The 24,960-nt window shown below is 42.7% G+C and overlaps 1 protein-coding gene across 2 annotated transcripts in view; it reads left to right on the forward strand.

Annotated features, from left to right (window-relative positions):
- The window catches only part of CCDC60 (coiled-coil domain containing 60), a 315,694-nt gene extending 300,352 nt beyond the window's left edge, over nt 1–15,342 (forward strand). For both annotated transcript variants that reach the window (XM_077462079.1, XM_077462080.1), the window contains one exon: nt 14,577–15,342. In XM_077462079.1, coding sequence (XP_077318205.1) covers nt 14,577–14,690 — 114 coding nt within the window. In that variant the 3' untranslated portion in view covers nt 14,691–15,342. The remainder of the gene's footprint in view (nt 1–14,576) is intronic.
- The last annotated feature ends 9,618 nt before the right edge of the window (nt 15,343–24,960 follow it).

A 24,960-nucleotide genomic window follows, 5' to 3' on the forward strand; every position in this document is an offset into this window, starting at 1 on the left:
TTTATGCTAGTCACAGGCTGTGCCACACTCCTCCAGACTGTGTCTTAGAATAAGAGGGAGGTGAAGCCTCCATTAATCTACATGGAATATGCCCCTCCCATTGTGTCTAGCTGGTTAGTGAACATGGAGGAGGAGTGAGGGAGTGGGCTGTCATTTACCACTATATATACTCCCACATGTGTGACCCTATAGTCACATGGGCTGCTCAGGTGTGTTACATTTGATGTTATTGCTCTCCCTCTCTCATACTGGTCACTGGAAGTTCAACATGGCACCTCATAGCAAAGAACTCTCTGAGGATCTGAACAAAAAGGATTGTTGCTCTACATAAAGATGGCCTAGGCTATAAGAAGATTGCCACTGAGCTGCAGCATGGTGGCCAAGACCATACAGTGGTTTAGCAGAACAGGTTCCACTCACAACAGGCCTCACCATGGCCGACCAAAGAAGCTGAGTGCACATGCTCGGCATCATATCAAGAGGTTGCCTTTGGGAAATAGATGTATGAGTGCTGCCAGCATTGCTGCAGAGGTTGAAGGGGTGGGGGGGTCAGCCTGTCAGTGCTCAGACCCTACACCGCACACTGCATCAAATTGGTCTGCATGGCTGTCATCCCAGAAGGAAGCCTCTTCTAAGGATAATGCACAAGAAAGCCCGCAAACAGTTTTCTGAAGATAAGCAGAACAAGGACATGGATTACAGGAACCATTTCCTATGGTCTGAGGAGCCCAAGATAAACTTATTTGGTTCAGATGGTGTCAAGCGTGTGTGGTGGCAACCAGGTGAGGAGTACAAAGACAAGTGTGTCTTGTCTACAGTCAAGCATGGTGGTGGGAGTGTCATGGTCTGGGGCTGCATGAGTGCTGCCAGCACTGGGAGCTACAGTTCATTGAGGGAACCATGAATGCCAACATGTACTGTGACATACTGAAGCAGAGCATGATCCCCTCCCTTTAGAGACGGGCCGCAGGGTAGTATTCCAACATGATAATGACTCCAAACACATCTCCACCATCTCCAAGATGACCACTGCTTTGCTAAAGGAGCTGAGAGTAAAGGTGCTGGACTGGCCAAGCATGTCTCCAAACCTAAACCCTGTTGAACATCTGTGGGGCATCCTAAAACAGGAGGTGGAGGACACAAGGTCTCTAACATCCACCAGCTTCATGATGTCGTCATGGAGGAGTGGAAGAGGACTCCAATGGCAACCTGTGAAGCTCTTGTGAACTCCCAAGAGGATTTAGGCAATGCTGGAAAATAATGATGGCCACACAAAATATTGACATTTTGGGCCAAATTTTTATATTTTCACTTAGGGGTGTACTCACTTTTGTTGCCAGTGTTTTAGACATTAATGGCTGTATGTTGAGTTATTGTGAGGGGAAAGACAAATTTACACCATTGTACAAGCTGTACACTCACTACTTTACATTGTAGCAAAGTGTAATTTCTTCAGTGTTGTCATATGAAAAGATATAATAAAATATTCACAAAAATGTGAGGGGTGTACTCACTTTTGTGAGATACTGTATATACCTTCCTCTGAGTGATGTGGGATTTTATTTGTTAATGTATAAGCAGCTAGATTGGCTTGTGTAGGGCCTACATAAGCCTAGAGGTCATCTGCAAGATTGAATTGTGTAGGCTATGTGCAGCAATCTGTCTGTAAAAGAGAATTGATTCCAATTTACAATCAATTATTAATTACCAGGGAAGCTTTTCAAACAAGCTCAATGCAAGTTAGAAGCTGATTGGCTACTATACACATCTGCACCAGATATTGCACTCTCCAGTTTTAGTAAATCAACCCCAGTTTTACAAATGAAAATCATACAACAGTAATAGCGTTAGATAAGACATCAAAATTGTTACCTTTTAAGCATTATTTCAAGATCTGCCCCATGTGAGTAAATAGCATGCCCATCAAAGAACATTTAGTAATGCTTAGGTAATCCTGTGAGCCCCAATCCCCATAGTATACAGTATGTTTACTGCTTTATCTGCCAAAGGATTTGAAATTCTGTTCATTCAATTGTGTAATTTACAAACATTTCCACAGTGCACAGAAATATGGTCGACACAATAACATTCCTGCCTAAAGTAAAATGCCAGGTATTTTCTACAGCTTGGACCAATTATACCATACCTGTGTGGTCCCACAAGTAGTAGACACTGCTACACCAGTGATCCCCACTAGCTTCCAGGTAATATGACGAGTGGCTTCCCTGTTGCACTCTGAACACAGTAAGTCGGCCACTCGGCACAGATGTTGTTTTCTGATTGGATGAGGTGAAGAAGCAAGATGGCGACATCACGCTTTCCACCTGACTTATGAAGCACTAACTCTAAGCTCGGAAGCAGTAATACTAAATCATAAATTAGTGAACTGGCTGGATAAAAACAAAAATCCTAAACTCAAACGTATGTATGTGTATTTAGTTGTTTTCCTTGATTTTCACCTCTTTTATTTCTTCTGGTAAACACCATGTGCACAATTGTATTTGTTATTATATAAGACCCTTGATAACTGGCCACAATTTTAGCAAACAGTCAGTACTGTATATTATTATTATCATTATTCAGGATTTATATAGTGTTAACAGTGTGTGCAGCACTTTACACCATGAGGGAAAACAGTACAGTTACAATACAATTAAATACAGAAGGAATCAGGGGACCCTGCTAGTTAGAGCTTACAATCTAAAAGGGAAGGCCAAGTAATACAAAATGTAATAACTGTGGGGTATGTATGAGCTGATGGAGAAAGTAAAAGTACAGTTTTTAGGTGGAGGCAGTATAGGCTTTAAAAAGAAGGGTTTTCAGGGATCGCCTAAAAGTGGACAGAGTAAGATACAGTCAGACAGTTCGTGGTAGGGAGTTCCAGAGCATGGGGGGCTTTGGGGAAGTCCTGAAGGTGGGCATGAAGGGAGTTGACGAGGGTGCTAGTGAGCAGGAACAAAGAGAATGATTTGATTTGTATTTTGAGACCAGGTTAGTTATGTAGCTAGGGGCAGAGTTGTGGATGGCTTTGTAAGTTGTTGTATTTTGAATTTTATTTGTTGGGTGAGCAGAAGCCATTGACAGAGATGGGTAGCAGACACTGAGTGGTTGGTAAGGAAGATGAGCCTGGCAGCAGAATTTATGATGGACTGAAGGGGGGATAGCGTAGGTAAAGGTAATCCAATGAGGAGGGAGTTTCGGTTATTGAAGCGAGAGATAACCATGGAGTAAATAAGAAGCTTTGTGCTGTCATTGGTTAATAAGGGGTGTATTTTGGAGATGTTGTGAAGCTTGATTAGGTAATATTTGGACAGAGATTGGATGTGGGGCTGAAAGGAGAGCCCTGCACATCACAAACAAAAAATTCCCAATACGCTTACCAGCTAGCCTACAAGCAAACCAAATTGACCCTGTCTAACAATTCACATTAAAAACAGATGGTTTTGTTGCACACATTTCAAGTATATGTGAAAGCCACAGGGCCCACATAAAGACTCTTCTATACACTGTGATCCTAACTCTGTTGTTTTGTGAGTCTCCAAGTTGGAGTATATCTAGTAGTGCATAATTAAAGGCAGGGTTGCCTGAAGGGAGTCCACTAGGAATGGGCCAGATGTTTGGGTCGAATGTAAGCAACTCGAATATCGCGTGTTCGCCGAATAGTGAACATTATGTGGCAAATTTCGTGGCAAATTTGAGCGCAGCTGAATGCCCCATAATGCACTCCAAAAGATGGCAACCTCCTTAATTTATAACTAGCCTTTTCAGTAAGCACAAGGGCATCATCCATAACAAGCAGACAAAAATTTCCCAGCACACTTTTCAGCTAGCCTGTAAACAAACCAAATTGACCCTGTCTAGCAATTCCCATTAAAACCAGAGGGTTTTGTTGCACATATTTCCAAATATATGTGGAAGCCACTGAAAGGAGAGCTCAGCATGCAGGTTTATACCTAACTCCCTGGCATGGAGGGGATGGACTGATCTGATCGGGAAGAGGCATATGGTTGAGAAATTATCTCAGTTTTGGATAGACTGAGTTTGAGGAAGTGGTGTGAAATCCAGACTGATATGTCTGTCAGTAAATCAGCCCACGAGGAGACTGATGGAAAATACTGAGGGGCAGAAAGACAGATTTGTATCAGCTAACCAAGGGAGGAAGTTTAGATTGAGAATAAGATAGATCAAAGAACAGAACCCTAGGGGACCCAAAAAAAGAGGAACATAGGAGGAGGTAGAAGTGTAAGTGACACTCAAGGTGCAGTGGGTTAGATACAGTGAGAAAACAACAAAAAGCACAGTCACAGAGACTAAAGGAGTGGAGTTTTTGTTAGGAGGAGGTGCTGGTTCGCTGTATCAAAGGCAGCAAAAAAGGCCCAAGAGTAAGAGTTCAGAATAGTGACAATTAATTTTAGATGTTAGTAAATCTTTTGTGAGATTTAGGAAAGTCTGGAGTGTTGCTGGCAAAATCCAGACTGAGGTGGTAGCCCAGGTAATTGTAGTCCTGGCATTCAAGGAGTTTGGGGATAAAGGGGAACAATGAGATGGGTCCTATATTGTTAAGATTAGTGGGATCCAGCGGGTTATTTATAAGTATAGGGATGACCAGTGCATGTTTTAGAGAGATGGGGAAGATGCCAGAAGAGAAGGAGAAATTGAAGATATGAGTTAAAGAGTGTAGGATACAGCCAAAGGGTGACAGTAGTATTTGAGAAGGAACATGGAACACCTGTATATATGGCAGCCCCACATACACAAATCTGTACACACACATGCCTCTGCCCCCCCTGTACACAAACAGCCCCCCCCTTTCCTTCACAACCCCTACTGGTCCCAGCTCGTTTTTACAAAGCTGACATTTGCTGAGAAGCATAGTACAGGCAGATCACTGTCACACGAGGGGTGCACATAGTAGCCAGAGGTGGCAGTAAAGAGCTTAATGTCTGAAATAAATGACACGAGAACTGCAGAAACTGTGAGATCGTTTCTATTCCGCATGGATCACCTTCACCCGTCCTGCCTTCTTCTGGCCCGGATGGCTATACCCCCCTTATGGCAGTCCTAATAACAGTAACAGTAATAACAGCATCATGAAGGGCAAGGAACATACTAGACAGGTCAGGGATAACGTTTTCGAGAAGTTTAAAGCAGGGTTAGGTTACAAAAAAATATCCAAAGCTTTGAACATCACAAAACAAAAAAAAATCCAAAGCTTTGAACATGACATCACAGAGCACTGTTCAACCCATCACTTGAAAATGGAAAGAGTATGGCACAACTGCAAACCTACCAAGAGGTGGCCATCCACCTTGCCGGGCAAGGAGAGCATTAATCAGAGAAGCAGTCAAGACACCCATGGCAACTCTGGAGGAGCTCCAAAAGATCCACAGCTCAGGTGGGAGAATCTGTCCACAGGACAACTATTAGTCATGCACTCCACAGATCTGACCTTTATGGAAAAGTGGCAAAAAGAAAGCCACTGTTGACAGTAAGCCAAAAGCAGTCCTGTTTGCAGTTTGCGAGAACCCATGTTGGGGACACACAAAACACGCAGAAGAAGGTACTCTGGTCAGATGAGACCAAAATTGAACTTTTTGACCTAAAAAGAAAAACGCTAAGTGTGGTGGAAAACTAACACTGCACATCACCCTGAACACACCATCCCCACCATGAAACATGGTGGTGGAAGCATCATGTTGTGGGGATGCTTTTCTTCTGCAGGAACAGGGAAGCTGGTCAAAGTTGATGGGGAGATGGATGGAGCCAAATACAGGGCAATCTTAGAAGAAAACCTGAGTGTGCAAAAAACTTGAGACTGGGGCGGAGGTCCACCTTCCAGAAGGACAACAACCCTAAACATACAGCCAGAGCTAAAATGGAATGGTTTATATCAAAGCATATTCATGTGTTATGCCCCGTACACACGAGAGGACTTATGTCCGACAGACTTCCAAAGGAGTTCCGCCGGAGTTCCGACGGAGTTCTGACAGACTTTTCGGCCGAACGGACTTGGCCACACACGATCACACTAAACTCCGACGGATTCGAACGTGATGACGTACGACCCGACTCGAATAAGGAAGTTCATAGCCAGTAGCCAATAGCTGCCCTAGCGTCGGTTTTAGTCCGTCGGAGTAGCATACACACGAGCGGATTTTTCGAAGGGGACCGGGTCCGGCGGAGTTCCGTCGGGAAAATTTGAAGCATGCTTCATTTCTAAAGTCCGTCAGACTTTTGCGAAGCTAAAGTCCGTTGCAGCCCACACACGATCGGATAGTCTGACGGACTCGGTCTGACGGACTTTGGATGTTGAAAAGTCCGCTCGTGTGTACGGGGCATTAGAATGACCCAGTCAAAGTCCAGACCTAAATCCAATTGAGAATATGTGGCAAGACTTGAAAATTGCTCTTCACAGACACTCTTCATCCAATCTGACAGAGTTTGAGCTATTTTGCAAAGAAGAATGAGCAGAAATGTCACTCTCTAGATGTGCAAAGCTGGTAGAGACATACCCAAAAAGACTTGCACCTGTAATTGCAGAAAATGTGGTTCTACAAAGTATTGACTCAGGAGGGATGAATACAAATGTACGTCATACTTTTCACATATTTATTTGTAAATAAATTTGAAAACCATTTATCATTTTCCATCCACTTCACAATTATATGCCACTTTATGTTGGTCTACCACATAAAATCCCAATAAAATACATTTATATTATTGGTTGTAACATGCCAAAATCTGGAAAGTTCCAAGGGGTATGAATACTTTTTCAAGGCACTGTAGATGTACGCGAGCAGTAATAAATATATTTTTGCTGGTATTAGATAAAGCCTGAGCATGTTTTAGTAAACATTTAAACCAAAAAGGCTCTAAAACCAAATCCACCATACAATCCTCAGTAAAGTGTGAACAATGATATTATGATGGTACAGTCATAGCATGAATGCATACACAAAGCTGAAATACTTTCTCTTCTGCTTTCAAAAAGTGCATGACATGATTTTTAGAATCATCCATAGCGTTGTTAGTGCCCAGGTGTGAAAAGGAAGAATGGGTTTCATTAGTCCTTGTTTCCTGGGGACAGTTCCCATATCAAATGGGGAATTGGTTTTGTGGGTGTGGTTCAAAGTAGGCCTGGTCATTAGGGTGTCCTTTGACTTCATTTTGAAAATCTGGTGACTTTATAATAAATTAAACGTTTTAAATTACCTTTCCCGATGAAACCCAATCCTCCTTCATTTGTGCCGCACATGCTCCCTCTCACAATTGAAGAGTTTTGTGATGTCAATAGAGAAAACAGTGGGAAGGATAATCTACAGGTTTGTGAATCAGCAATGACAATGCTCATAGCCACATGCACACATTTTTTTTTATCCCACTCTAGTGTAAGCATACACAGCCTATATGAGAGTGGCAATGCCACTCTAAATTCAGGAGTAGCATTGGTTTCATATCACCACAGGCGTGCATAAGGGGATTTTACTTGCAGAATCCACAGATATTTGTAGGACTTTGTAGGGGAATTAGAAGAAAACTGAAAGGAAGGCCATAATTCTCTACTAAGAAGAAGAAAAAAAAAAAACACACGCATGCAATTTTTAGAGAATCCAGCGGTTTGCCTGCAAAGAAAACCAGCTAATCATTTCACCGACAGGATAAGAACAAATAAATTTCAGCTCTTGACCAACTATTGACGTAGGAAATAATTTGGGTAGAATAATATGAGATCGCTGTGAGACAGTTCGATGTTGCAGCCCTGATATAGGTTGGCATTTTTTTCTGTTGCTGGGTGCCATGGGTAAAATTAATCAGGGAGTTTGACCATATCTGAGACAAAGTATTTTCCATGGCAAGAAACTGAGTGGGTAGACTTGAAATGGAATTTGGAAAGAAAATTTGGGATTTTAGCCCAAAGATGTTAAGATGTTAACAATAAGAAGTGTTATAGAAAGCAAATTCTGCAAAATAAAGATAGTCAACCCACTAATTTTACATTGTGATATGTAACAATGTAAAAACTGTTTAAAAATCTGATTGGTGTGCTAAATCTGTAAATTTCAGGGAGAATAGAAATAGAACAAAGACCCACAATGTATGGCAAATGGCCCTCTAAAATGCGGGACACCCCCATTTCTTACCAATATTTTCAGGGATACTGTGAAAATAATAAAGTGGAGCTAATTTTTAACAGAGGATATCCGTCAGAGAGGCATTAGTTATCACAATTTACTAAACCAGTACATGGTGACCTAGATGACTGTGTGGGCCTTAGAGTAGAGGACAAGAATAAAATCCATGAAAAGAAAAGATCTGGGGCTGCCCCTTTACCTATGTATTTGAGATGGGTAGTGAAGAAGGTGTAATAGTTCAAACAGGAGAACAGCCTAGTGTGGCAACCATGTCCCACTCCATATAGCCACTTTAGTGCAGGAAGGGTGTTTTTTTGCAGGATTACTAGATTAGAACTAAATGCCTGAAACATGAAACTAATGCAGTCACCTCATTTGAGGACTGATAAACTGCAATATCATATTTTTGGTTTTTGATTTCAATATATGATGTGAATCCTTAATTGCTGAGGCTGACAGTTGACAGGAAAGGTACAGTGCCTTGCAAAAGTATTCGGCCCCCTTGAACTTTTCAACCTTTTGCCACATTTCAGGCTTTAAACATAAAGATATAAAATTTTAATTTTTTGTGAAGAATCACCAACAAGTGGGACACAATTGTGAAGTGGAACGAAATCTATTGGATAATTTAAACTTTTTTAGCAAATAAAAAACTGAAAAGTGGTGCGTGCAAAATTATTCGGCCCCTTTACTTTCAGTGCAGCAAACTCACTCCAGAAGTTCAGTGAGGATCTCTGAATGATCCAATGTTGTCCTAAATGACTGATGGTGATAAATAGAATCCACCTGTGTGTAATCAAGTCTCTGTATAAATGCACCTGCTCTGTGATAGTCTCAGGGTTCTGTTGAAAGCGCAGAGAGCATCATGAAGACCAAGGAACACACCAGGCAGGTCCGTAATACTGTTGTGGAGAAGTTTAAAGCCGGATTTGGATACAAAAAGATTTCCCAAGCTTTAAACATCCCAAGGAGCACTGTGCAAGCGATCATTTTGAAATGGAAGGAGTATCAGACCACTCCAAATCTACCAAGACCTGGCCGTCCCTCTAAACTTTCAGCTCAGACAAAGAGAAGACTGATCAGAGATGCAGTCAAGAGGCCCATGATCACTCTGGATGAACTGCAGAGAACTACAGCTGAGGTGGGAGAGTCTGTCCATAGGACAACAATCAGTCATACACTGCACAAATCTGGCCTTTATGGAAGAGTGGCAAGAAGAAAGTTTGCCACAAGCCACCTGGGAGACACACCAAACATGTGGAAGAAGGTGCTCTGGTCAGATGAAACCAAAATCGAACTTTTTGCCCACAATGCAAAACGATATGTTTGGCGTAAAAGCAACACAGCTCATCACCCTCAACACACCATCCCCACTATCAAACATGGTGGTGGCAGCATCATGGTTTGGGCCTGCTTTTCTTCAGCAGGGACAGGGAAGATGGTTAAAATTGAGGGGAAGATGGATGCAGCCAAATACAGGACCATTCTGGATGAAAACCTGTTGGAGTCTGCAAAAGACCTGAAACTGGGACGGACAACAAGACAATGATCCCAAACATACAGCAAAATCTACAAAGGAATGGTTCACAAATAAACGTATCCAGGTGTTAGAATGGCCAAGTCAAAGTCCAGACCTGAATCCAATCAAGTATCTGTGGAAAGAGCTGAAAACTGCTGTTCACAAACGCTCTCCATCCAACCTCACTGAGCTCGAGCTGTTTTGCAAGGAAGAATGGGCAAGAATTTCATTCTCTCGATGTGCAAAACTGATAGAGACATACCCCAAGCGACTTGCAGCTGTAATTGCAGCAAAAGGTGGCTCTACAAAGTATTAATGCAAGGGGGCCGAATAATTTTGCACGCCCCACTTTTCATTTTTTATTAGTTAAAAAAGTTTCAAAAATCCAATAGATTTCGTTCCACTTCACAATTGTGTCCCACTTGTTGGTGATTCTTCACAAAAAATAAAAATTGTATATCTTTATGTTTGAAGCCTGAAATTTGGCAAAAGGTTGAAAAGTTCAAGGGGGGGGGGGGGGGTGAATACTTTCGCAAGGCACTGTTCAGTGCCTTGAAAACGTATTCACACCCCTTGAAATTTCCCACATGTTGTCATGTCATAACCAAAAACATAAATGTATTTTATTGGGATTTTATATGACAAACCAACACAAAGTGGCACATAATTGTGAAGTGGAAGGAAAATGATAAATGGTTTTAATTTTTTTTATAAATAAATATCTGAAAAGTGTGGCGTGCATTTGTATTCAGCCCCCCTGTCTAGATGTGCAAAGATGGTAGAGACATTCCCAAAAAGACTTGCAGCTGCAATTGCAGCGAAAGGGGGTTCTACAAAGTATTGACTCAGGGGGGCTGAATACAAATGCACACCACACTTTTCACATATTTATTTGTAAAACAATTTGAAAACCATTTATCATTTTCCTTCCACTTCACAATTAGGTGCCGCTTTGTGTTGGTCTATCACATAAAACCGTAAATATGATTGTTAGAGCATAATAGTATGACTGATGTTGTGTTTTTCTCTAAGAAAACACACCTAAAACTTGTACTGAATATGAGCACTTAGGATAGGATATCACATAGCAAGCACACACTGAAACCTACTGTGAAAAAAGAAAGGTCCGTTACGCTCACATAGCCTTATGTTTATTTACAGTTTTAATTATAAACTGCTGATTGTTTTTTGGCACCATGGAGCAGCTATAAAAGTGTGATTCATATCTTACATTTAAATCCAGATCCTCTTTACTTAAATAGCTTTGCAAAGTCAGTCAAGCATGTATGAACTGTTTTTTTTTTTTTTTTTTTTCTTCAAGCTTGTTGATATATTAGCAAACTGGGCCACAAAATAAGCTCTTAAATTAGGAAAAATTCCAAAATGTGTTTCCCCCACACAGCTAGATTTAGGGCCTATTATTTAGGGTCTTACATCTTCATAATAAACTGTATACCATTCACTTTACACACCTTGACAAGAAAGCATTATAAAAAGTAAACTGCTCCATTAAGTTGATATAACTCTTCTATACCCAACAATGCATTAAGTGCTGATAGATCCCATAAAGCAAGAGAAAAAAGGAACAGATATAAGAAGCTGTGCTAGAATCTGCACAAATACTATGTTATGCTATTGTGGTGCTCTCCATCTATCCAGACAAAGAGCAATACAGTATTTAAAGTGAACCTGTCACTTTGCGCATTGAGTGTAAAATAGCAGGTTCCATTTGTAGTGTACCTCTCTGGTGCTGATACTTACCATACTTATGTTCTGCCACTGCTCTGTCTCTCTGCCAGAGCACTAAGCAAAAAAAAAGCCATGTGTTAGCGTACTGCGATTTACAGTAACTCTGCATTCAGAGAGAATCCCAAACTGTTAAAACAGCCGCATCCTGCAAATTTCCTGCTCTGGTGTAATGTGTATTTCCAGCAATCTCCATCCTGGGCTGAACATAGATATCTCTCTAATTAGCAAACAAATATCCCAGCACCTACCAGTCTAAAAAATATAAGTGGAAGCTGCACAGCCACATTAAGTCTATAACATGGGTTCCTACTCAGACAAGAAGAGTACAAACGATGGGACATAACATACCAAAGCATTAAGTTATTGAAAGCAAACCTATCTTTGAGTTTCCCCATTCCACCCTTAGCTGCTCGATCACTTAAAAGAATGCTAAGCTACTGCCTTGCAGTCCACAGAAGAATTTTCAGCCTGGTATGTGTGCTTCTTTAGGTGGCCATTGAGCTGCCTATCTGATAAACCTGATAGGAAGCTCAACAGCTAATTAGCATGGCTGACAATGCTACCATTTGTGATGGAATGGTTTAGTGTTGTCACCTTGTAACAGGAATTGCTGTTACTGGCAGGGTCTTCACGATCTTTGCAACAAATTCACAAAAATATATTTCCTTGTATACAGAGTCAACAAGCCTCTAAAAAAACATTTGGGGCATCAAGCCTCTATACAATGAATCACAGAACAAACATATACAGTATGTTTGTTCTGTGATTCATTGTATAGAGGCTTGATGCCCCAAGTGTTTTTTAGAGGCTTGTTGCCCAAAATACTTGTTAACAATGTATGAATTGTGAAACATAAATAAATTTAATTTTCTCAGTCATCTGACCAATCCATTTACTGCTGTGTGCTTCACTCAAAGTCTCATCTCTCTCTCTCCTCCCCTTATAAATTACTGATCGGCATGGAGGCTGGCGTTCCTTTGATGCTGGCCTCATTTAAAGTCCCAAAATGTACTTTTCCTATATTGATACTAAAGAATAGATTTAGTTTAGAGTTTAATACACAGAGTTAGTATAGACAACATCCTGTATACATATTACCAGGTAATATCTGTGTACTGATATACAAATATATACTTTTCCTAACACTAATTTGCAAAGGGCTACCCCCAACCCCAGTATGAAATCTCATTGAGATTAGAACATTGCAAAATGAACGGCAAGAAGGATGTACTGTAAACTGGTGGGTAATGTGTGACCCTGGTGGTGGTTTAGGTTGTCGTACTAGAGCAACTAAAATGTTTGACTAATAAGAGTCCCCAATATGCTTTCCATTGTCTTTCTGCTTCATATAAAGACAGAACGTGTTTGCTTTAAGGTACAATTGCAGTATTCATCCAAATTTTGTATATAAGGCAGATCCATAAGCCAGTTTTGTGAACAATTCCTTTAGATCAATGCCAGGCTTTCATATTGTTAAAATCGAAATCATCAAAAATGTGTCTGGTCATTAGTAATACTAGAATAATATAAACGGCCAAGGATAGTTTCCTAGTAAAATGTATCTCTCATAGACATAGGTGGGAGAATTAAAGAGTGGTGCCTGCATTCTTCTAAGCTGAGAAAATTCTGCTCCTAATTAACAAAAGGCGCTCAGACCAGTATACTTGGAGATGCCTGCTCCAATCCCCCTCTCCTCCCCACTCTGCTGAATCCTGGAGGTAAGAGAGAAGGTTGGTTCTTAACTCTGCAGTCTGTGTTTGTGCAGTGTAATCACTGCATATACAGAGAGGCATGTGAGCTCTCTACAGAAAGTTCCCATTCTGTGCACCAGATTGATTAGGTGGGCACCAGCAGCTGGTTTCTCTACTGAAAACTGCCATAATCCCTTTTTATAATTAGGAACAGGCAGGCCCTGTGCCAGCTTCTATTTCACTCTGAAAAGGAAACTGATATGGGTGGCTCAGAGAGACCTGTAACAGATATCTGCATAATGTAGCCATACCACAAACACCAGTTTCTTGTGCCATAATAATGAGGCAAGAACCTTTGTTAAAGTGCACTAAAGGTTAATTTTTTTTAAAATAACAAACATATTATACTTACCTCCACTGTGTAGCTTGTTTAGCACAGAGTGGCCCCAAACCTGCTCTTCTGGGGTCCCTCAGTGGCTCTCGTGGCTCCTCCCCACATCAGATAACCCCCTAGGAGAAGCACTCTCCCGGGGGGTTACCTTGCGGGTGTGCTTCCTGGTCCAGCATTCGGCATCCATAGAGGCCGAATGCAGGACTCGGCCCCACCCCCGGTGCCCATGTCAATGGATTTGAATGACAGCAGTGGGGGCCAATGGCTGCATTGCTATCAATCTATTCAATCAAGAGCCGAGAACCCCGAGCAAAGAGACAGCGTATCCCCGTGGGTCAAGGTCTAGGGCTCACTTATTTAAAACAGGGGGGCTGGGGGGAAGTCACTGCCAGGTGTTTTTTCACTTTGATCCAGTGAAACATCTACATCAGCTTCAGCTCTATGTGTTTCTGTACTGGCATATTACACAGAAGAATACAGAGAAGGGAAGACTCTACCAAACTGTAGATCATTTTGGGAGTTCAGCATGTGCACTTTAAAACTCTCACTTATATTAGTGAATGGATTGAAACAAAGTGAAAATTCACTTTGCAAAAATTAAAGTGGATGTAAACCCTAACATATAACCAGTGAAGTGAACAGAGTGATAGACAGAGAAGAAACAAATCTCCCTACATAAGTTGTACATGCATATCTGCTGTCTTCAGCTTGCTATATTCTTTAGAAAGTGCACATGGTGTTAGAGATTTTCTCTTCCTGTTCAGCACTGGGAGTGTAGTCTTGGCATACACTGTGTGACAGCTGATTGGAGGAAAGCCCCCCCCCCCCCCTCCACACAGGCAGAAGAAAGGAATAAATGTGCAGAGCTGCGCTGTGACAAAACCAGCTTTCTAATCAATTTCTAGCACCCATCCCGACACAAACTTCAGGCAGGTTTTATCTCAGTTGTCGAATAAATATTGCTGATGAAATCACTAAAACAGGTCAAATGTATTAGATATCTCAAAATAGGATGTTGACACTATGTTAAACAGGCATAGTTCAGTATTCTCACATTACTTATTATTTACCCAATGTGCTTTCTTGTTTTGCAGTTCGTAAGGGAGCATCTGGTACAGATGCCATTAGAGGATTACACAGCTTGGCTCCAGACAAGACTGGCTTCTTCGCCTTTCCACAGAGTCCAGAGTGCACCACCACATAGATGACCACTGCAAGGCTGAATAATACATTAGTCAAAGAACACAACACTACTTGTTATCTTCCTAATTTTTCACCAGCAACACTGAATGACCTATGGTTTATATATATATATATATATATATATATATATATATATATATATATTTACATTATCATATATATCATCGATGTCAGCTATACAATAAGATTTCTATGAAATGTATCACTGAATAGCAGAATTTTTTTTCAAAACATCCAATTGTGGTAATTCTGCTGTTTTAGTCGGAAGTATTTGTGGAATTGTTCACAAGCAATGCAGACATTTATCCAAGCAAACATACAAAGTAAAGCTAACGAATCTCAGTCTGTAAGATTGAAAATAAGGCTAAGGCACAGTTTACATCGACTCTCTCTAATTCAGAATTGTAAGATTGCAGCATATATACAGTACTTAAAAAAGCGTCAAACAAAAAAAAAAAAGAAAAAAGTGTCAAACATGGTAAATGCTACTCTAACTTTAAACATAAACACTGATCATTTATTTCTTATAGTATTGCTTTGTTTTCTCTATAGATTGTCCATTTTGCCCATTCCTGTCCCTATGCTTATTTGCATGCAAATCACACTTTTTTATGCATTGTAAATATTTCCAATAAAGCAAAAAGTATTTTGATTAAATATCTGCTGACCATGTTTTATAGTCTTCACAATTGTGTGTATTCATGTTTGACTAATATATGTTTTCTATATTGTAAACCTTCTCCTTGCCTGTAACCCATGTCTACAACCCAATTACTCCAATTTCCTATTACAAATCTGTAATGGGTAATGTGATATATATATTATAAAGTTTTTAATTGTATAATGGTAAATACAGTATTTCACTGTTTGGCTTTTGTATGTACCACCTTTTGATCTTGCGGTTGGAAGAGTGGGTTAAAGTGGTTGTAAAGGCGGAAGTTTTTTTTATCTTAATGTATTCTCTGCATTAAGGTAGAAAACCTTTCATGTTCAGCTCTCCCCCAGCCCTCCACAAAATACTTACCTGAGCCCAATCTCAATCCAGCTCTGTGCCTGGCTCCTGTTGCTATCAATCAAATCCTGTGAGGAGGGAATGGGGAGTGGGGCAGAGTCGCACTGTGTGTGTCAATAAATGCACACAGCCTGACTTGGGATCAAGCTGCATGAGTGCCCCCATGGCAAGTGGCTTACTACTCGGGCACTTGGAAGGGAGGAGGAGCAAAGAGCATTGGCATGGGACCACAGAAGAGGAGGATCGGGGACGCTTGGTGCAAAACCATTTCACAGAGCAGGTAAGCATGACATATTTATTAGGGAAAAAACTTTTTACAAACACTTTATTCTAAGGCTAGTTTCACACTGGTGCGATGTGAGAAACCATGCAAATCCTATACGGGTTCACACATCGCACCTGAATGGCAGACAACATGACATTACAGTGGACGGACCACAATGCCATCAAATTCAAAATCTCCTCCATCATCTGCCACGAAAAACGGAAACAACAACGCATTGGACCAGATCGCTGAAGAAACTACACTCCAAAACCTTCAAAACCACTCTATCCAAGAAGATAACAACAACACTGAATTTAAGCCCTTCATCGGAGCGAACACTCAACTCCCTGAACAAGGCATTACTACAATCAGCAGACGCAGTAGCTCCAAAACGCAGGACTCTCATCGGGATAAAAAAACTCGGGATGGTTTAATGGCTCCCTCTCTCTACTAAAGCAAGAACGAAGAAGAGCTGAAAGAACATGGAAAAGAAATCCCACAGAGGAAAACCACTTAAACTACAAAGGACTCACGGTGAACTATCACAAAGCAATCTTCAAAGCTAAAAAGGATAATTTCTCATATACGATCTCAACGGCCTTAAACTGCCCTCGAGAACTTTTTAAAATAGTCACTCAATCAATGAACCTGGTATGCTTAGAGCCCTATAAACCCTAGATTACTGAAATGAACTGTCAGACTTTTTCATCGACAAAATCAAAACCATCAGGAAAACAATTCATCAGGAAAAAACAGCCAACATCAGCCAACAAAAGCAAAAAGAAGATATCTACACCAACATCCCACAACCGCCAAAGTTTTTTCTGACTCCAATTGCCACAGACACCACTAAAAACATCATCAAAACACTTTGAGACAGTACATCTCCAATTGACATCATCCCCACTAAACTCCTGAAAGAATGTCCGACATTGTGGCTCCCATTATAAGGCACCTCATAAATCAGTTGTTTAAAGAAGGCATCGTCAAACCCCTGCTAAAGAAACCTAACCTCGACCCTCAACACCCTAACAACCGTAGGCTGATAACAAGCCTCAACACCATTTCCAAGATCATGGAGAAAGCGGTAGTACAACAGTTACAACTCCACCTGGATACATACACACTCCTGGACCCGCTGCAATCAGGCTTCCGCCCGGGCCATGGGACAGAAACAGCTCTCCTCAAGATATGGGGCGACGCCCTCGAAGCAGCAGATGACGGAGATTCATGTCTCCTGGTACTGTTGGACCTCAGTGCAGCATTTGATACAGTAGACCACAATACTCTACTCAGCCGCCTCACAGAAGTTGCAGGAGTCACAAGCTCTGATCGTCAATGGTTCGCATCCTTCCTAGGAAATCATTCACAGACAGTGAAACTAGGAGAATTCACCTCTGAAACACGGGCAGTCGCCTGCGGAGTCCCGCAAGGATCACCCTTGTCGCCAGTTCTCTTCAACATATACATCCGCCCACTCCTCCAAATCATCAGATTATCAGACCTCTGTTTCCACTCGTACGCTGACGACATGCAACTTTACTTCGTATCACCGCACAAAGAGACCATCATTAACAACTAGAAAATTGCCTCACTTTGATAGAAGTCTGGATGACCACTAACTCCCTCAAAGTCAACAAATCAAAAACAGAGCTTCTTATCCTACACGCAAACCATAATTTCCGAACCAAGACCTCCTGGACACCACCCACCATCTTTGGGCAGACCATCTCCCCAAAGACCAAGGCCAAGAGTCTCGGCATCATTTTTGACTCACAAATGTCTATGGATGCTCAAATAGGAGCAGTAGTCAGTGGTTCCTACCATCTGCTCCGCCTGCTACGCAGACTCATCCCTTTCATCCCAAAGAATGACAAAGCAGTGGTAGTTGGAACAGTCCTTAATTCACGACTTGACTACGCAAACTCCCTTTACTTAGGATTACCCCAATATCAACTTGCGCGATTACAACTAAGAACGGCGGCAAGGCTGATAACAGGAAAAAAACCCTGGGAATCAATCTCCCCTTCCCTGAGGAGCCTACATTGGTTAACCATAAAGAATCGGATCTCATTTAAGAGCCTCTACCTCTACCTAAAACGCTACACACCCAACCGCAGTCTTCGATCATCTAACAAAAACACCCTCCTTGTTCCCAAATCCCAGTACAAATCAAAGGGGGAACGGAGATTCGCTGTCCAAGGACCTCGGCTATGGAACGCTCTACCCATCAACATCCGCTTGGAAGAAAACCACCTGGCCTTCATGAAAAAACTCAAGACCTTCCTCTAGAAGCTGGACAACAAAAGCTCTTTGCAGCGCCGTGAGGCGATTCAGTTCGCGTTGTGCGCTATACAAATGATTTAATTCATTCATTCACAGTTCACACTGACATATGTGAACCTCTGTGGGTGTCAATGTAAAGTTAATGACATCACTGGATCGGTTCGCAGATTGCAACGTGAACTGAGAAATGGTACAGGAATCGGATCACATGTGATCCAATTCCAGGGCGGACCAAAAAAATAGTCCTGTATCATTTTTATCTAAAAGTGGATAGATTTGGAGACAGCTGGACAAATTGGGGTAGAGAATTCTATAGGATGGGAGAGGCTGACTCTAGAGAAGTCCTAGAGCTGAGTATGGGAAGAGGAGATAAAGAGGCTAGAAAGGACGAAGGTCTTGGGAGCAGAGAGAATAGTTTGGGTGATATCTTGAGACTAGATTGGTGATGTAGCTTGGGGCAGAGTCGCAAATGTCTTTGAATGCTGTTGTTTTTAAATATTTTAAATGTTATTATTTGGGCAATTGGAAGCCAGTGCGGGGAGTGGCAGAGAGAAATGGAGGACAATGTGCGGTTGGTAAGGTGGATGAGTCTGACAGTAGCATTAATGATAGACTGAAGTGGGGATAGCCTTGTGCAGAGGTAAACCTATGATGAAAGAGTTTCAGTAGTCAAGGCAAGCGATAATAAGGGAGTGAATGAGTTGCTTAGTGGTTTCAGCGATTAAAAGGGGGAGTATTTTGGAGATGTAAGTGTAGCGGCGGGTTCCTGAAGAGCACGCACTATGTGTTTTTCAAAATTAAACTTTACCCAAACAACAGTTTGGTTTGGGTCTATTTGCCTAAATTAGACTTCTGTATCAGTCTGACTGGACTGTGAGATGTTCAGCCTGGCCACAGGGGGTCACTGTCTCTGGTGGCAGATGTGGAACTATGGTCTGGTCAGGCGCTTAAGTTACTCTCTTTCGGAGCCAGGTCAGTGGGAGTGGCCCTCTCGCTGTGTCCTCTGGGAGAGGGTATTTAAGATGCGGACGTCACGTGGTTCAGGGGTTCCAGTCCAGTGTGGTGTGCTGACCTCATGGTCCTGGTCCTCCTGACCAGCCTCCAGACAGGAGGCTGGGGTGCGGATCCACCCGACTTTTATGCCTTGGGGCTAGTTAGCCCAAGGCAAGGAAACTAAAGGAGGATTCTGAGGTGGTTGGGTGCCGTCTTCGGTTCGGGAGAGACCCATTGTACTTCAAGCATTCCAAAGGATGACTCTTTAGAAGAACACCACGTAGGGGTTGGTTTTCTTAACGAGAGCCTGGAAGGGCTGAAGGTACCGAAAGAATCCGGTCTTGTGGATATCGCCCAGCAGGCTGAAAGATCCAGGTATCCTACAAGTGTTCTACAGCTTAGTTTCCCTACGTGTTCTGCAACAACGTCTGTGACAAAGACTTTGTTCCTGAGTTAGCACCTTGTTGTCTGCTAGGCCTTGTGAGAGAGGGACTGTCCAACCTGAGTGTTCATCCAGCTGCGAAAGGCTATTCTCTGGATGCAGTCAAAGTAAGCAAGTTCTTCAAGGTTTTTGGACTTTGACATTCAGAGTACCTGAACTACCTTTTCCAACCCTCTGATCCCATGTTGAAAGAGTGTTCAATGGTTTGAGTTTTTGCAAATAAAATCCATTCAACTGGATCTATTGTCAGTCTCAAGTTACTGGGTCATCTACCAGGGGACATCCCCTAGACGTGTCACAAGGAGAACGGAAGGTAACGGTAATCCCAAAAATAACCAGCAGCTCCTTCGGGGGTTAGTGCTACATAAGAGAGGTGAAGTCTACAAGTTTTGGATATGGGTCTGAATTTTTTTTTTTGGGGTGGATGTAGTCAGGGAGATCTCCAGCACTCACAGCTCTCAGGTGCAAAGTAAACAGAGGATGGAGAGCTGGCTGCTGCGAGTGGAGAAAGGCCAGAGGCTGCAGGTAGTGTGTGTGCTAGGGGCCTGGCTGATCATACACATTACCCCCCTATACCCTAATAATGTGTGCACCCCTCACCCTATACCCAAATAATGTGTGCACCCCAATAATTTGTAGAATATCTATATACCCCAATAATGTGTGCACCCCCTAATAATGTGTGATTCATCTTCCCTCTACCCCAATAATGTGTGCACCCCTCCCCTCTACCCCAACACTCTCTTCTGTCTAATAGTGCCTCTACCCCAGTAATGTGTACATCCCCCTCTCCTAAACCTAAATATAATGCATGTGTCCTTTCTCCTGCATCCAATATTGTGTGCATCCTCTGTCCTGTACCCCAATAAAACACAGAGCTCCCCTTTTAATGAGTGCTCTCCAGAAAGTGTCACCATTTGAGGGTATTTCCATTCTGCACCCAGACAACAACACTGTCCTGCCCAATGATGTCTGTACCCCAATAATGTATGCGTTCCCTCCCCTTCACCCCAACACTCTGTGCTTCCTAATAATGCTGGTAAACCAATAATGTGTGCATTCCCCCCCTCGCAATAACATAGTTGCCAATAATTACACCTAGCACCCTATCACGAGGAGAGGGGCCGATAGCATACTTGTCAACTATTCTGAATTTGCTGGGAGAGTCACACTGTTTAGTAAGCTGTGGCACCATGAAAATCCCCCCAAAAAAAGAAGAAAAAAAACTGTTACTCTACCTGCTTGTGTACCTGCAGTGTGAGCTGGAGTTTGCCTTCAATTAGTGTATCTAACACTCCCCTTCCCCCAGATTAACAATGCTACTGTCCAAAGGTGTCTCTGTTGCGCCTTCATCCACATTAGAAGCACTCTAAGGCCGCGTACACACGCGCGGACTGTTCGCCCAACTTTGTCCGTCCAACAGTTTCAGCAAACAGTCCGCTCAAAATTAGCATGGACGGACATGTCCACACACGACGAACGAACAGTTTGCTGAAACCGTGCGCGATGACGTGAACAGCACGTACGACGGGACGAAAAATACGACGTCCTATACACTGCATTATAGCTTTCGGCGTGAAAATCCTTTCTGAGCATGCGCGCAACTTTGTTTGACGAACAAGCCTACACACGAGCGGGCTGTTCGCTGAAACAAGGTTTCAGCGGACAGTTTTTCGGAATTTCCGAAAAACCTTGTCCGTCCAACTGTCCGCTGAAACTGTCCGCTGAAAGCCCACACACGAGCGGACTGTCCGCCCAAACACTGTTCAGCGGACAAAGTTGGGCGAACAGTCCGCCCGTGTGTACGCGGCCTAATACAGGAGGTGTGTTACTGGCCAGATCATCAGGTGAAAACAGAAGTAAAAAAGCCTAAAAAAAGAAAATGAATGCAGCCACCACTTCTATTGATTGGTAAACTACAATATATTACATTTTTTTGTTCTGGGTTTAATTCCACTTTAAAGTCAAGAAGACTCATATATAAAAGGCAGGATTGATATAGAAAAGGTAAGACTTTAATTATCAGGAACCGCATTAAGGGAGATTATTACCAAAGTAGGGAGTCCCCTCACTGCTTCCCCTTCATTGCAGGGAGCACCATGTGTAATGCCCCGTACACACGAGCGGACTTTTCAACATCCAAAGTCCGAAGGACCGAGTCCGTCAGACTATCCGATCGTGTGTGGGCTGCAACGGACTTTTGATTCGCCAAAGTCTGACGGACTTTAGAAATGAAGCATGCTTCAAATTTTCCCGAAGGAACTCCGCCGGACCCGGTCCCCTTCGAAAACTCCGCTCGTGTGTATGCTACTCCGACGGACTAAAACCGACGCTAGGGCAGCTATTGGCTACTGGCTATGAACTTCCTTATTCGAGTCGGGTCGTACGTCATCACGTTCGAATCCGTCGGAGTTTAGTGTGATCGTGTGTGGCCAAGTCCGTTCGGCCGAAAAGTCTGTCAGAACTCCGTCGGAACTCCGGCGGAACTCCTTTGGAAGTCTGTCGGACATAAGTCCTCTCGTGTGTACGGGGCATAAGAGGCTGCAGATGAGTCCAGGATGAATAGGCTGCCAGTTTAGCCCTGTAAGAAGACTTTACAGGGTGCACTATTGCTTTGGATTATTATTATTATTAATGATTTATATAGCGCCAACAGTTTATGCAGCACTTTACAATGTATAGGGGGGACAACACAATTACAGTACAATACAAAAGGTACAGGAGGGCCCTGCTCGTAGAGCTTACATTCTAAAGGGAGGGGGTGGTGATACAAAAGGTAATAGCTGCAGAGAATGATTTGATGGGGGTGGCTCAGGGACAGTTAGGTGGGTGTGGGATAGGCTTCCCTGAATAAATGAGTTTTCAGGGAACTCTTAAAGGTGGACAGGGTAGGGGCTGAGCGGACAGACTGGGGCAGGGAGTTCCAGAGGATGGGAGAGGCTCTGGAGAAGTCTTGAAGGCAAGCATGAGAGGAGGTAACAAGGGAGCTAGAAAGCAGGAGGTCCTCGGAGGAGCAGAGGGGACGATTAGTGAACACTTGTGTCTCCCTCCAGCAGAGGAACTTGTGTGATCCACTCCAGTAGAGTAACAGCTACATTTTGGCAGTACTTCCCAAGGAATAGACCTTAGAGCCCCTTTCACACTGGCAAAGTCCCCGCTAAGCAGGCGGATGACAGGTCCGTATCTACTCCGCTGTGACAGAGCAGACACGGACACAGCCCGCTGTCCTGTATATGCTGTCAGATGAAAACGGACTGCCTGTCTCCATCCAACTGTCATCAAATCTGAATCGTCTATTTCTGGTGGACAGGATCGGATGGGATGTTGATCAGATCGGGATTCTCCCCTGACAGCAGAATGGAAAAAAACAATTGCGGGCATTAAAATAAAAAAAAATGAATATAGACCCCCCCCCCAATCCATACCAGGCCCTTCAGTGAAATCGGGTGACCCCACCCCTTTGTTTATTTAGCATCACTAGGCACCCACCGACTGACAGTTCTCATTGCAAATGGTAAATAAACCAGTGGATTTAGTGGAACACTCTGTCACAAAGATTCCACTAAAAAGATACTCACTGAAGAAGCTATTGACAGCTGCAGTTAAACTATTAGAACATAGGAATACTTGCATTCCTTCTGGCCTGGATTTAGCAGCATAGACAGGACATGTGGCTGAGACTTGCTGTCCACTTTCTCCTTCCAGGGTTTTAATGCCAGCCGCTCAGAAAGAGGAAGTGCAAATACATAATTATACATAACATTGTGATATTAACAGCTAGCAGTCTACATGTGGGAAGGTCACTGTATATTCACGTGGACACAAAAGTGTGTCACAAGATGGCAACAATACTGGTCAGCTCCATTACCAGAAGAGGTGCTGTGGATGGTCACTTGACAGCGGATTTAGGGAAGTCTTAAAACTTAAAAAAAAATACTACTGAGGAGTGGGTGGGAGACGCTTAATTTTTTTTCCTGGTGTTTAGTTTGATTCTTACACATAATTAATCAGTGCCATTTAAATACCTCTCAACTTCCTGCCTATATAGAAATAGGACTCTGCACCCTCTAGTGGCTGGAGGAGAAATGGCAGCCCATACTCCTAAGAAGTACACAGAGCATGGAACAGCACATTGCCCCTAGGGGCTACTGAGAGAAGACCAGACAGTCAGATCTCTTCTTTTTTTTTTTTAAAGAGAAACTGCAAAAAATGCAGACTTACCATTCCTGTTGAAGGACTCTGAGCATAACAGGAGTCCAATCTTCACCCATCATGGCGGGCTTTGTCATAAAAGACCTTCAGGGACTGGGTCTTCCTTAATGTGGGGTCCACTCCCCTGGACCTGTATAGTACCCTGCATGAAAGCACCTCCGTCAGAACAAACACTGCACAGGGTTCCATCACGCAGGGTCCAGCGCCGTAAGGCTGCATTACAGGCAAACCTCTTTCCAATGAAACTTGGGTACCATCCATTTTGGCTGACAGCTTTTTCGAATGGATTCGATTAAAGTTCTTGATTCTCAGTAGAACCGTTCCAGACCTCCAAGTATGCTCCAAGAGCACATGTATCACATCAGTGACCACCACCTTACAGACGCTGGTAAAAAAAACTGAGGTACTTCCTGTCTAGAAGGGGTTATATAGGGGAGGACTTCCTGTTTTATTGATCTGCCAGTGTCCATTCACCTATAGGTGGCATATAACCCACATAGTATTACAGTAGTATCACCAGAGCTAAAGTCCTCCTTGCATCAGATAAATACTAAAACAGCTCTAAAAAGAAAATAAAAATAGAAATAAATAATTGATGGTAATGAAACCATAGGGCAATGGCAAACACCACGGCCAACAGTCTTTATGTAGCAGATGGATATGTGGACAGTTCACACAATTCACAGTCACTTTTCTCTTGGCGTGCACCTTCCACCAGAGTAAGAATGCAATTATCCACCTCGTGAAGCACACACCCCTCTTGGGTACAAACTCACCAGACGCCGATAGAAAGAGAGCCTTGTATCAGTGTCTAAACACCGCTCTGTGCTGACACCCCACTTATCCAGAAGGTGCACTGGTATAGGTACTCCGATTGTATCATAAAACACAAGGATGTAAATACTCCAATGTTCAAAAGTATTGGGACACCCCGTACGTGGAAAATAATCCGGACTGTTCACCTGGATATAAAAGAGACCCTTAACGATTATTAATTACTAATGTAGGCTAATATACGTACTACAGAGGAGATCCGGTACTCAAATGTTCAAACGTTTTTGTATG

This window comes from Lithobates pipiens, unplaced genomic scaffold (genome assembly GCF_037356315.1).
Source record: "Lithobates pipiens isolate NorthernLeopardFrog02 unplaced genomic scaffold, aLitPip1_a1.2 Scaffold_3, whole genome shotgun sequence".
NCBI lineage: Eukaryota > Metazoa > Chordata > Amphibia > Anura > Ranidae > Lithobates > Lithobates pipiens.